Here is a 12,841-nt window from a genome sequence, read left to right on the forward strand (position 1 = left end):
TGAAATTTGCATGCCGGGCTCCGCCCCCGGATATCCGGGTATAAAGGGGAGCCGGCGTGCTCATTCATTCACCTTTTGTGCTTCGGAGCCTTCGCATCTGATGACATTCTTCGAATTGCCGGTTTCTACGACGCGGTGCAGCGGAGATTCCCCTGGGCGTCCTGGCAGTTCCTGAGGTATTTTTCTAAAAGAGCAATTTCCTCAGCGTGGCATTGCCCGCTGATCTCTTGGGTGCAGTACACTCATCGAGGACGGGGACGGACACGGTGGTTGCCGCAAGTGTTCGGGGGTCCGACCACTGTGGTAGCCTCGTGGATTCGTCCTGCCCGCACGGCGCGCGGATGGCTATTCAGACGTTGCGTCACTGCGCGCGGATGGCTAGTCAGACGTTGCGTCACTGCGGGCGGACGGCTATTCAGACGTTGCGTCACGTTGGCCATGTTCTGTCAAGAGCAAGCCACCACCTCGTTTGCTTCCCGTTCTGTGACCGCAGCGGCTACGGCCCTGCCGTCAGCGGCGGCGAGCAGCGAGGGTGATGTGGGGATTATCGTGAGCGTTAATCCGTCAGCCGGTCGGCTCGCGGACCGCTCGCGCCCCGTCTCGCTTGTTTAGCAGGTCCCCAAGGATGGTCCTAAGCCATCTTATTCCTCAGCCACGCGCTCGGACACGAGCCATGGAGATGAGGTGTCTCTTGCAACATCGGAGCGCGACCTGCTGGCATCAGACTCTGGCGATTCCCTGAAGCTCCCTCCCTCGGGAGGTCGAGCACAGGTGAGAGCAGACGTCAAGATGTCAGCCATGCTCGCTTGGACCGCCGTGAGCGTCGGGTTGCGGTGCAGCCCTGGTGCTCGCGGCTGGGTACTCGCACATTGGGCCCGGCTCAAGTGCCAAGTTTTACCGAGCTGCATAAGGAGTTCAGTAGGACCTGGAGCGCCCCCTTCGGCGCGCTTCCGTCTAGCTGACTCTATCGCCCTCTCTTCCCTCGGGGCGGGGAGGCAGCTAGGGACTATGTCAATGCACCCTGGGTGGAGCATGCAGTCGCGGGTATCCGCAGACGGCGGCCACCTGGGGAGCTTGACCTAGGCTCACCGTCCAGGGCATGTAAGGTCTCGACATCGCTGGTGTTGAGGCTGGCAGTGCCGTGGACCAAGCTGCCTCCACTCTTACGCCATGGCCGCCCTGCAGGCCAGGGCGCTAAAGAGAGCCCCACGGGGTAAGACCGACCCAAGTAGTGCCGCCGCCGACTGGCCCTCCGGGGACCGCGGTGGCAGCGCAGGCTGGGTCGGACGATGTCCACATCAGTGGCCCGGAAAGATGCCTCGGACCCAATCTTGCGCAGGGGGGCGAGCTCGAGAAAGGCCACTTTCCCGACTCCCCTCTCGCAAGGTCGGCTGATTGGTGGCGCTGTCAAGGACTGCTCCAGCAGCCTTTTGACAGTGTAGAAACAGACCGGCCTGCTGTGACCCGGCCGCCTTTCGGCCGTCGAGGTCTCGCACGTGGTCTGCCCCCAGCAGCCCTGGCCTTCTCCAGCGTCGACTCCGGTTCCGGTGCCCCCGCAGGTGGCCCCCCGGAGGAAGACGTCGAGAGAAGGACCACCTAGAGAGATTGAACCATCGGGCCCGACCCAGCCTGGTTGCTGGATGGTCGGAATGGGGCGGTCCCTGCCGTGTCCCAAACACCTTCTGGGCCCCTTCGGGGGCCTAGTGCCCGCCTTCTCACAAGGAGAGGTCTCTCTCTGGGTCCCACTTGCAGCCGCTCTCACCCTCTGAAAGATGGTGTTCGGCAACTCGACGTTGCGTCGCGGCGGCACGCAATGACGAGTATAAAGCAGCCCTCAGCACTCTCGCTTCGACGGTGCGTCGAGCTGCGCCATCGCCTGGCAGGTGATTTAGCGGAGCCGTTTCCCCCGGGGGGAACAGCACTGCTAGTCATTGAACCAACCCCCGCGGGTTGATGAAGTAGATCGCAGCCCCCCCTGTGAGGTCTCTGGGTGCTTGGTCAGCATTTCAAACCATCACGGTGGCTGGGAGTGTGGTCCGTCTCGGCATTCGATCCAGCTCGCCAGACCTCCGCCGGACTTCAGGCATCCTCTTACCTCAGCAGAGGCAGGGATGTTCCTGTGCTCCAGGCCGGGGCTGCCACCCCTCTGGCGAAGGCGATCGAACCGTCCCCTCGGCCGAGATGTCCAGTGGCTTCGACAGCCGCACTTCATCATCCCCAAAACCAGGGGTCGCTGCATACCTTGAGCAGCACCTTGCAAGGGTGCCGTTCGGGAGGCGCAGAAGCGCGTCCTGGTGTCTGTCAGACGCCAGGCGTGGTTCATGACAACTGACCGCATACTCTCATGTACAGTTTCCCTCGGCACTGTCGAGGGGCTGGCATGTCAGTAACGGGTCAGCCGGGAAAAAGAGAGCAGCTCTCCCTGGTGCGGAGCTCCCCTTTTTCCTGGTAGAGAACTCAACACTGTCTCCATGACGGTGTGCTCGCTCACGAGCACGCACAGTCAGTGCTGAGCTGCTTGAACTTTCAGGCAGCAGCCAGCGGTCCCCTGAAATCAGTTTCAGAGGCTCCTGGGCATGGTGTCCTCGGGGGTGGCCTGTCCCCCTCGGGTTGACGCACATGGGACCGCGACAGCACTGACTACAGAGATGAGTTCCCTGGAGAGCGTGGCGCACCGGCAGTAGGCGTATCGTCATTACGCCTGCTGCCGTCGCATCCTAACCCCGAGCAGGTCTTGAGGCCGGTCGTGGAACGACAGACGCCTCCCTACGGGCGTGGGTGCGGTGTGCAACGGGCGCGCAGTGTCGGGTCGCTGGACGGGCCCCCGCCTGCGTTGGCAGATCACTGCCTTCAAGTTGCTAGCTGTCCTGCTTGCACTGATGAGGCTCCGGCCTCTCGTGCAGAGCCAGCATACTGGCCCGGACAGCACGACCGGTGTAGCGTACTAAACCTCAGGGTGGCATTCGCTCGCTGCAGTCATCGCAACTCGCCCAAAAACGCCTCCTCCCGTGGAGACAGCAGGTGGCAAGGCCCCTGCAGGTCACACGCCCACCGGGTGTCCTGAACCAGACAGCCAAGCGCTCTCTTGTCAGTTGACACCCCGTGGGAAGTGATGACTCCACCCCTGCGGGCTGGCCTGGGTGTGGTTTGGGCGGGCACAGGGGGACCTGTCGCCTCCCTGAACACCACCCAGTACCGCTGGGCATTCCTTGGACGAGGACCCCCTCGATACGGAGGCCCTAGCGCGCAGCCTCCAGTGGAGACAGCAGGTGGAAAAGCCCCTGGCATGTCACACGCCCACCGGGTGTCCTGAACCAGACAGCCAAGCGCTTTCTCGTCAGTTGACGCCTCGTGGGAAGTGACGACTCCACCCCTGGTGGAGACAGCAGGTGGCAAGGCCCCTGCATTTCACACGGCCACCGGGTGTCCTGAACCAGACAGCCAAGCGCTCTCTCGTCAGTTGACTCCTCGTGGGTAGTGACGACTCCACCACTGCGGCCGGCTTGGGTGTGGTTTGGGCGGGCACAGGTGGACCTGTTGCCTCCCTGAACACCACCCAGCGCCGCTGGGCACTCCCTGGTCGAGGCCCCCCCTCGACACGGAGGCCCTAGCGCGCAGCTGGCCGCGGGACAAGCGGAACTACGGTTCCCCCAGTGAGCTTCATTGCGCAGGTCCTGTGCAAGGTCTGGGTAGGGAGTATCAAGTGCTGCTAGTTGCGCCTTACGGGCCCAACTACACTTGGTCCTCGGAGCTAATACTCCTGACGACAACTCCCCCTGGCCAAATCCCCTGGCGAAGGGCCTACTCGCAGCGGGTGGACACGTTGTGGCATTCGAGCCGGACCTCTGGGTCTGGCTCCTGGATGGGACGAGGAGTTCCTGGATGACCTACCCCCCTCAGTGGTGGAGACTGTCACTCAGGCAAGGGCCATGCCCACAAGGCTGGATGCCTTTAAGTGGCGCCCCTTCTCGTCCTGGTGCTCTTCTCGAGGAGAAGACCCGCGGAATTGCTCGCTCAGGAACGTGCTGTCCTATTGCAGGAGAGGCTGGGGAGTAATCTCCCCTTCCACATTGGAACGTGGGTACCCGCTGTCGCGGCTATCACGTACCAGTTGCTGGTGAGCCTCTGGGGCGGCATGACCTGATTATTAGGTTCCTCTAGGGCGCGAGGGGCTAACGCCTCGTCCGCGCCCCGTACCCTCTTGGGACCTTAAGGTGGACCTGTGGGTCCCCTTTTTTCGGGCCCTGCCGAGAGCCCCTTCCTCGTTCTGCGAGGGGGGGTTGGCTCTCCTGCTGGGGCTCGAGTCCATCCAGAGGGTGAGGCACCTGCAAGCATTCCGTGTCCACCGATTGCCAAATTTCAGGCCCGGTGACTCTCACGTGATCCTGAGACCCCGGCCGACTTACGTGCCCAAAGTTCCGCCGCCCCCCTTTGGGACTAGGTGGTGAACTTGCAGGCGCTCCCACACCGGGAGAAAGACCCAACCTGTACGTGGGGTGTCCAGTAAGCGCATTGCGCCTCTACTCGAACCACACTGAGGGCTTCAAGGCCCTGAGCAGCTCTTGTCTGTTATGGAGGTCAGCAACGGGAGTGCTGTATCCGAGGAGAGTTGTAGCGCTGGGTCGCACACGCCGTCACTACGTCGTGCCGATCCTAGCCCGTGCCCATTTGAGTGACGGTACACTCCGCTCGGGGTGTGACCTCCTCGTGGGCATCGGCTTAGTGCGCCTCTCTGGCAGACATCTGTAGAGCTGCGGGTTGGGCTACGCTATACCTCGCAGAGGCTTACAACCTCCGTGGGGAGTCGGCAGCTCGAGTCTTGCCAGCAGGTGAGACCAGCAGTCGTGGGGCGTACGCCTGCGCATAGCGCCATTCCCCTTCTGAGGTGGACCAGTGCGCTATGGGCTGCCTCCCTTCTTTCCCCAAGGGTGAAGAATAGGCAGTCCGTCCATCCATCAATAGCACTCAGGGCGGCGGGCTCGGCGGAGCAGCCCTGCCGCCTATGGCCGGGTATCAAGCTGAGTTATTACATATAGCTCTAACCGGACCTAGTGCCCCACACGTAGTAACCCCCCACTAGGGTGGTTCCGTCTGAGATGTCGTCATGAGATGGTTCCCCGCGTGGCAACCCATGACCTCCCCAGGTGGACATCCACCTTGCGGCATTCCGCACATACCTCCCATGAGTTCTCCCCTGTTTGGTGAGACCATGTTGGTGTCTCCACTGTATTCCCCCCTAGGGTGGGAAGTGGTCTCCGTAGCGCACGTCCTCATTGAAGGAACAGCGCTTACCCAGTAGCCCTACGACTGGATGGCCCTCGCCAATGGGGCCGTCTGAGTTGGCAGAGGGCAGGGGCTACTCATCTTTGCCAAAAGCTCTGGGAGCCCCTGCCTGCCCACTGGAAGGTTACAAATTTCGCGATAGCGCTCACGTGTGGCTCGCCCAGGCCGGTCAACGTCGCTTCGCTAGAGATTGTGACGCGGCTAGTGCCGTGGCGTTTTCCATAGGAACCCCATCTGTCGGCTTCGACACAACGTCGAGAGACCGACAGAAAGGGAACGTCTCGGTTACGTATGTAACCTCTGTTCCCTGATGGAGGGAACAAGACGTTGTGTCCTTCTTGCCACGACAATAGCCGTCCGCTGCAGCAGTCACGAGATGCTCTCAGGCTCCTCAGCACAAAAGGTGAATGAATGAGCACGCCGGCTCCCCTTTATACCCGGATATCCGGGGGCGGAGCCCGGCATGCAAATTTCATTCGCCAATTTCATTGGCCTTTTCAAAATAGTCAGAGATGATTGGTTCTCAAGGGCGAACCCCATCTGTCGGCTTCGACACAACGTCTTGTTCCCTCCATCAGGGAACAGAGGTTACATACGTAACCGAGACGTTTTTCTGTGTTTAACTGTGAAGCACTTTGTGACGTCTGTCTTGAAAATAAATAAGCTGTTTCTCGCAAATATCAGTGTTCTGAGTTTGCACCTCAGACTTTATTGAGACCAACCACAAAAACAGACTGAAATATGCTTAGCAATAAGAATTTATTACAGCTTGTGACAAGACACTCTTTGCAGGTTAGAGCTCTTTTCTTTGCATTGAGGTGAAGAGATTTCTGCATAGTATTTGTAAGTCACGGAGAAAGGCCATTAACTGGGGAAAAACAGTCTAGCGGAGTTAAAACACGTACACCCCAAGATTTCCAAAATAAAAGTACTTATTAAATTCATACAAAATATATGTATAATATATATATACTGTGTATAAAACAAACAAACAAAAATATTAAAGAAAACATTTCAAGTAACACCTTGAAAAAAAAACGACGTGCACCTAAGTGCACTTTTGTAAACCATATAAAACCTAAATAAAAAGAAATGATAATATAATATGTGTATTTACAAGGTTAACTTAAGCAAGGCTTTGTACAAATGTTACAAAATAGTCTGACACACACACTCAACCTCATACACAGGTCATTTCATACACACGTACACGAGATTTCATCAATGAGCCTTTACTCAAAATGAGTAAGGTGAACGGACCACGCTGCCTCTTATGGTTCTTAATGTGGCATAAAAGTTACTGGTATGATGCACTTGGTGTTAAAACTATACGGTTACTATCAGCACTGTTTCTGTCTGCTAACACTGTTCAACCAATACTGTACCGGCGCTTTTAGAGAATTGGTTCACGGGGGGGGGGGTTTAAAAATAAAAGTGTCTTGGCAGTAAAGCAGGACATGATGTCATGTGACTGGTCAAGCACGCAAAAGAAAAAGCTTTGGCAACAATGAAAAGCCCATTTGCCATGCAGGTCTGAGAACGGTAAATAAATTATTTTGGACAGAGGGCGAGTCAGCATTCTCGATCGGAAGTCATTTTCAGTGAGAGTTGAATCGCTTGTGACCTGCAATGCAATGTATCAACCACCAATGGGAGTGAAAAGTGGAGCACATGTGATCCACCTCATGATTTAGCCGTTTACTGCATTTAAGTAGGATTGCTCTGATGGCGATTTGATCGCTCTCAGCTAGCAGAAGTAACTTTAGAAGACACCGCTACAACAAAACCCAAATCCAGCTCTTTTGGTTCACTAGCCTATACACAAAGTTGTCTTCCCCGTTATAAGAAATCACGGAAGCGAGAGGTAGGCATTGCCCGTCGTGCATTAAGGGCTTCAGTCTCTAATCTCTCAGGATGTGACCCCCTATGGTCCCGTCGTTCGGCAGAGGGTGAAGCTAGTGGTTTGAGGGAATGCGTTTGCAGGTTTTTGTTGCTGTTAGAGCGAGCGAGGGCAGCTGTCTTGTCGGAACAATCCGTAGGGGAGACCACCACGGTGTGTCTCCTCCACGCACGTTTCTTTCTGCGTGTCTCTGGCGACAGTTGTTTCCTCAGCCCGACGTTGCGGAGATCGTCAGCTGAGCCCAGGAGAAGCCGAGCTCGTACCTGATCCGCCAGGGACCCCTGCCCCGGGGACAAAGAGCTGCTTTTACTCCCAGGCACAGTACACTCGTTTCTCATGGAGGATTGGGATCTTGGTGATGGAGAGATTAACAGGGAGGAATCAGGAACATGACCCTGTGTGGGTCGCTTCTCCCCTTCGGTTGCAGAGGAGCTGGAAAGTTCTAAAAGGTCCATGGAGGAACCTTTGGTTTTGTCTCCCTTAAGCCGACGGCGTGCCAGCGTGTCGCACTGTATGAGCCGATGAGAGTTAAAGGAGTGGCGGCTGTGGGGGCGCTGGGAAGCGGTTGACGAGCTGGAGGGCGTGGAGGAGCGAGCATCAGTTCCTCTGTCTTCGGGGTTGGGGGTGATGTGGATGGAAGAAGGAGGCGGATGGAGGGTGAAGCTAGAGGGAGATGGGGATTTACAGTGCGAATAGAGGAAACTGCGTGGTGGGGCTGGTTCGGGTGACGTGTTTGGGGTGGAGCGGGATGGTTTCTCTGGGCGCTCCTGGGTGAGGGAGCGCGAAGCAAAACCACTTTCATTGTCTGTTTCACTGATCAATTCACTGTGTTCGTCATCTGCGTCGTCGCCACGCCCCTCTGATGCTAAACTCCGCCCTAATGTGGAAAGAGTGGAGTATCCTGACACAATTGAACGTGCGTCGTCACCCCTCCAACTGCGACCTTTTACCTCTGCCTTCTGCTCCTCCTCTTCACTTAGTAGCACAACAGGCGGGGCTTCCTCTGTTGAGGAAATGAAGGGAACAACTTCCTCCTTCAGCACTTGCGCTGTCTGCCTTTGACCTTCTTCCTCATCGTCTTCCTCCTCATCTTCATCGTCCTCTCCCTCTGCTCGTGGGGCCATGAAGGATGCCACTTGGCACATCTCTTGTAAATCGTCTGTTTCGGAGACGCTGGATTTACCAGGCTCAGAATCGTCATCTGTGCTATTGCCCACCAGTCGGCCGTTATGCCGTTTTCTGCGTTTGCGGGTCACAGCCGACATAATCGATAACGTCAGGATATCCTTGGCAGTGAAGTCGCGTTTTGATCCCCATGATCCCTAAGAGAAATGTGAAAAGAAGGGAAAAGTTGAAAAATCATGATAATAAACAAGTTATTCATAAAACAAAAACACTAAAGAGGCATTTACATGACAATTTGTTTTTACTAAAGCTGTTTTGACTGTTCGTTAAAATTATTCGTTTTGGGGGCATGCAAACGCAAACATATAAAAAAGACTGCAGGGTATGAAATTTATCGACATCTAGCTGTGAGGTTGCGAATTGCAACCAACAGCCCACTCCTCCCTTCGAAGCAGTACGGCGGTTGACACAAGACTAATATATTGTCATGTTTTCACGTCTTTGCTGAAGGAAATAATGTTTTTACAAAAAGCGATCTGTAGAGCAGTTTGTGTATGTTTGTTTAGGGCTACTGTGGAAACAACATGGCGAATTCAATGCAAGGGGACCTTCAGTGTATGTAGACAAAAACAGCTCATTCTTAGGTAATAAAACATAACACTTCATTGTGTAAGGTCTTTATACACCACTGGACACACAGGTATGTACATTATATTGCATTTTTGTCAATAGATCCTATAAAAAAATGACACACTGGACCTTTAAGTATATCACTGTTGTGTAAACAAATATGAAATCACAGATGATGAACATAAATGTAATCTTAATTCACAGCATTCAAAACCTGCAATTCTCTCAGCAAGGTAATCAACATTGAAATAAAATTGTAAATTAGTTTTGGTCAATACTGACCTTAGATTTTGCAGAATCACTGTTGGTTGAGTCTGCCCGGTTTATAAGAGAGAGAGAGAGATTGTAAGAAAGTTAGTGAAAACAGTGAATATATCTGTACCATCTTAAGTTTATATGCTGTACTAATGAGAGACACAGAGGAGGATAAAACAACTATGACATCACTTCCTACTTCCTGTAACTGTCAGTAATTTATATATTAATCTGCAGAGACCTGTTTCAACCTCTGTATCAATCATTAAGCATTACCCCCAAAAACAGTGATTATGAGACAGTGTTCACACAAGATCCATTACAAACCACATCAGTAGAATAAATAAGCTCCAATGTGAACAGGGTCGAGAAGCAAAGGGGATCATGGGCGTTTCTCATTTCTTTCACTGTGCATCCTCACTTCCTTCAAGAACATGTCTTTGCAAAATGTCACTGCGTTCAAAAGATCCGCAATCATGTATCCTGCATTCAACACATATCTCAACCACTGATCTATATAAATGACTGGATTACGTCGTCTTAACTATGAACTAAAACTTGGTGTTACAAAATCTATTGAAAAAACTCCAGTAAAACTGCTTTTTATCACATACTTAGAAACACGACATTAATTAACCTTACATGTTTGCAATTGCTAGTGTGTCCCAACAGGTTAGAAATACTATATGCTCACTTGGGATCTCCACGCCCACTAGGACACTTTGGCCAAAAATAGGAAATGCTTCATGAAAGTAGTCAAGTGCAAAGACTGCAAGTGGGAGTATTTGGACGCAGCATAACAGTCAAAATGGCTGTGGTGCGGTTCAGCGAGGTCCACAGCGGGAGAGAGAGCTGGGAGACGTGCAGTGAGTTAGTGGGGCAAGTGCAAATAATAGACACCTGTGTCTCGTTCCAGTCATGCCGCGGAAAGACCGCATATAAAGACCACGCGGCCTGAGTGACATTGATAAGCCAACAGTCCAGCCAAGCTCGTCCTCTTCCATCCTGACTACTAACCTCGTTACACTGGTGGTAACTGCATGACGGTGGTGGCTTCCTTCCCATGTTTCGGCACCAGTGTAACGAGGTTAGTAGTCAGGAAGGAAGAGCTGGGACGAGGTTGGGTGGACTGTGAAGGGCTTTATTCACTTTCTTAAACAAAAACAGTCTCACGCAAACAAACAGAAGCGGCTGAACCTTCAGCACGCAGTCCAATATAAAACAAAGTAATCCTTTCCAAGCGTATAGTCCTTCTGTTGACGTTGTACACCCGTGCACAGTCAATGTCTCTTTCAATGTCACTGGGGTCGCGTGGTCTTTATATGTGGTCTCTCCGTGCCCGCACTGGAACGAGATACGGGTGTTTATTATTTGCACTTGCCCCACTTACTTACCGCTCGTCTCCTAGGTCTCTCTGCCGCTGCAGACCTTGCTGAACCACGCACCCCCTCGCCACAATGACGATCTAAAATAACCAATTTTCAGCCTATTGTGTGCCTAATAAGTTTAAAGTTCACTTGTGTGTCTAAATTAATTGTTGCTTTTGATCTTTTTTCCAAGGTTTTTGTTTATTTTGGGCAGAATAGCGATGTATAGAAACCAATGTAAATTGGTGAGAGTGTATAGCACACTATTGTAATGGCAGATGTGTAAATGTTAAGTCATAAAGCATGACTTAAAGAACATTTATACAAACTGTATACAGCCTGTATTTAGATTTCAGAATAAGCACATTTTTCGTATGTTGAGGTGTCTTGTTAGTCTGCTGATCTGATATGTATGTGCAGTGAAAATGAAGGTAACTCACTATATATCTAATAAGACGAGAAAATTCCTGACAATTAACTATTTACATGCTTGAGACATTTGCAATGTAAGAACGTACTGTGAGACTTTAGATACTGGTAAGTTACTGCTTTATCATTAATATATGATAACTCCCTATTCATTTAATAGAACGTTTTGGCATACCAAATGGCACCGCGGTAGCTTCAGTGCAGTGACATTATGAGCAATCCAGTAATTTGTATAGATCAGTTGTCTCAACAAGACTTCTACATAGGAAATGAGGAAACTACAATTTGAGTATTGAGAAGCACCCCATATCAGCAGCAGTAATGATATAGCATACACTGATGACATCACGGCACATACTGATGACATCGACCCTTGAAAAAATTGGTGTAGCAGGGGCAGAAACTGTGATTGTCAGAGGGGGAGAAGGCGCGCAGACACACACACACACACACACACACACAAACGCACACGCACAGACAAAGCATTAAAACACACTCGTGTACATGCACAGAGACACGCGCACACACAGAGGTCATGGCAGGGTGAACCCATCCTACCGCAGTGGCTGTTCCAAAGGCTCAGCTAAGAGAGGGATGCAGAAATGTACAAAGAAAGATAGCAGAAAGTGAATGTAATGAAAAAGATTTGTCAAATGAAAACTAACACAGAGAAGTCTAGTGTATTCAACATGCAGGAAAATCGAAATATGAATGTGCAATCCACTACTCTACAGTCCACTCTCAACAGACCCGTACATCCAGACATGCAAATGAAAGTATTTATATGTGTAAGTCATCTGTCGTGGAATGTGATTAGTCTTCTTTGACAGTACTATCAGTGGCACCAATTGGCTGTTGTTATGGACACTGAAATGATTGGACACTGCTGGCTTTGAATGGTAAAACTCTCTCACCTGATGCATCCCCTAGCAGGCCTGTTCGGCCGATGTTAGACAGTAGATGATCTATGTTAGGTGCAGGCTGCACATCCTCTGTGTCCACCGGTGTCTGAGGGGCGACATGAAATATTTAGACATTTGTTTCATGTTGTTTCCTTTCGTTTACTATTACAGACAAATTCAACCATTGATTTGCTCCTTTTTTTAACTAAAAAAGTTGAAAATTATTTTCAACCCTTTTATTATTTCTCAAATGCTGCACATTTCTTTGTAAAATGAAAATATATTGGATGTCAAATAACAAAACTAAACTGGCACTTGAAAACAAATCCAAATCAAATAAAAAATGAAGTCTCTTCAATATAAAATGCATTAATAAACAAATAAGACTGTGCTTTTCATAACTTGGATTTCTTTGAAAGAAATATCAGCATATCAACGTTTTACACGTTTGCAGTAAACACAGCGGCCCCTGCCGTTCATAAAATGTATCGCTTTTTTTAACATTTCTACCGACTTGAATCATCACATAATAAAAATGTTGTTCAACCGGTTCACAGTGATTCGTTACATGCCTACTCTCTAATGAAGGTTATTATTAAGCATCATGTAAATAACTCACTACACACAAACAAAACTAACCTTTTCATCCGTTTCATGTTCTTCACTGAAAAACCAGGTACACTGTAAAGACAGAAAGGGTGATCGATAGTTAAGGCTCATAATTTAAACAAAGACTTGCTGTCAAATCTGCTGTATGACCTACTCGTGTGACTTACATGCTGAATGAGTGTCTCCACAATCTTGTATCGATCAGGCATGTGGGTGACCATGTCTGTCATGTTGTCCTCTGACGTCCGGACAAGAGTGGGGCCCAAGACCAGCGCCAAGTTACGTGGCTCCATCTGAACATCCAACGTATTTTTTGTTAATGCCAACCTGCTCAAGTTAAC

At 51.1% G+C, this 12,841-nt stretch overlaps 1 protein-coding gene across 3 annotated transcripts in view; it reads right to left on the bottom strand.

The window, feature by feature from the left end:
* Nucleotides 1-5,962: 5,962 nt before the first annotated feature.
* The window catches only part of arhgap23a (Rho GTPase activating protein 23a), a 32,057-nt gene continuing 25,178 nt past the window's right edge, over nt 5,963-12,841 (bottom strand). For all 3 annotated transcript variants that reach the window (XM_079456902.1, XM_079456901.1, XM_079456903.1), the window contains 5 exons: nt 12,668-12,793; nt 12,531-12,572; nt 11,904-11,997; nt 9,221-9,252; nt 5,963-8,505 (listed from right to left, as the gene is read on the bottom strand). In XM_079456902.1, coding sequence (XP_079313028.1) covers nt 7,123-8,505; nt 9,221-9,252; nt 11,904-11,997; nt 12,531-12,572; nt 12,668-12,793 — 1,677 coding nt within the window. In that variant the 3' untranslated portion in view covers nt 5,963-7,122. The remainder of the gene's footprint in view (nt 8,506-9,220; nt 9,253-11,903; nt 11,998-12,530; nt 12,573-12,667; nt 12,794-12,841) is intronic.

This window comes from Barbatula barbatula, assembly GCF_947034865.1.
Source record: "Barbatula barbatula genome assembly, chromosome: 5".
Classification (NCBI taxonomy): Eukaryota; Metazoa; Chordata; class Actinopteri; order Cypriniformes; family Nemacheilidae; genus Barbatula; species Barbatula barbatula.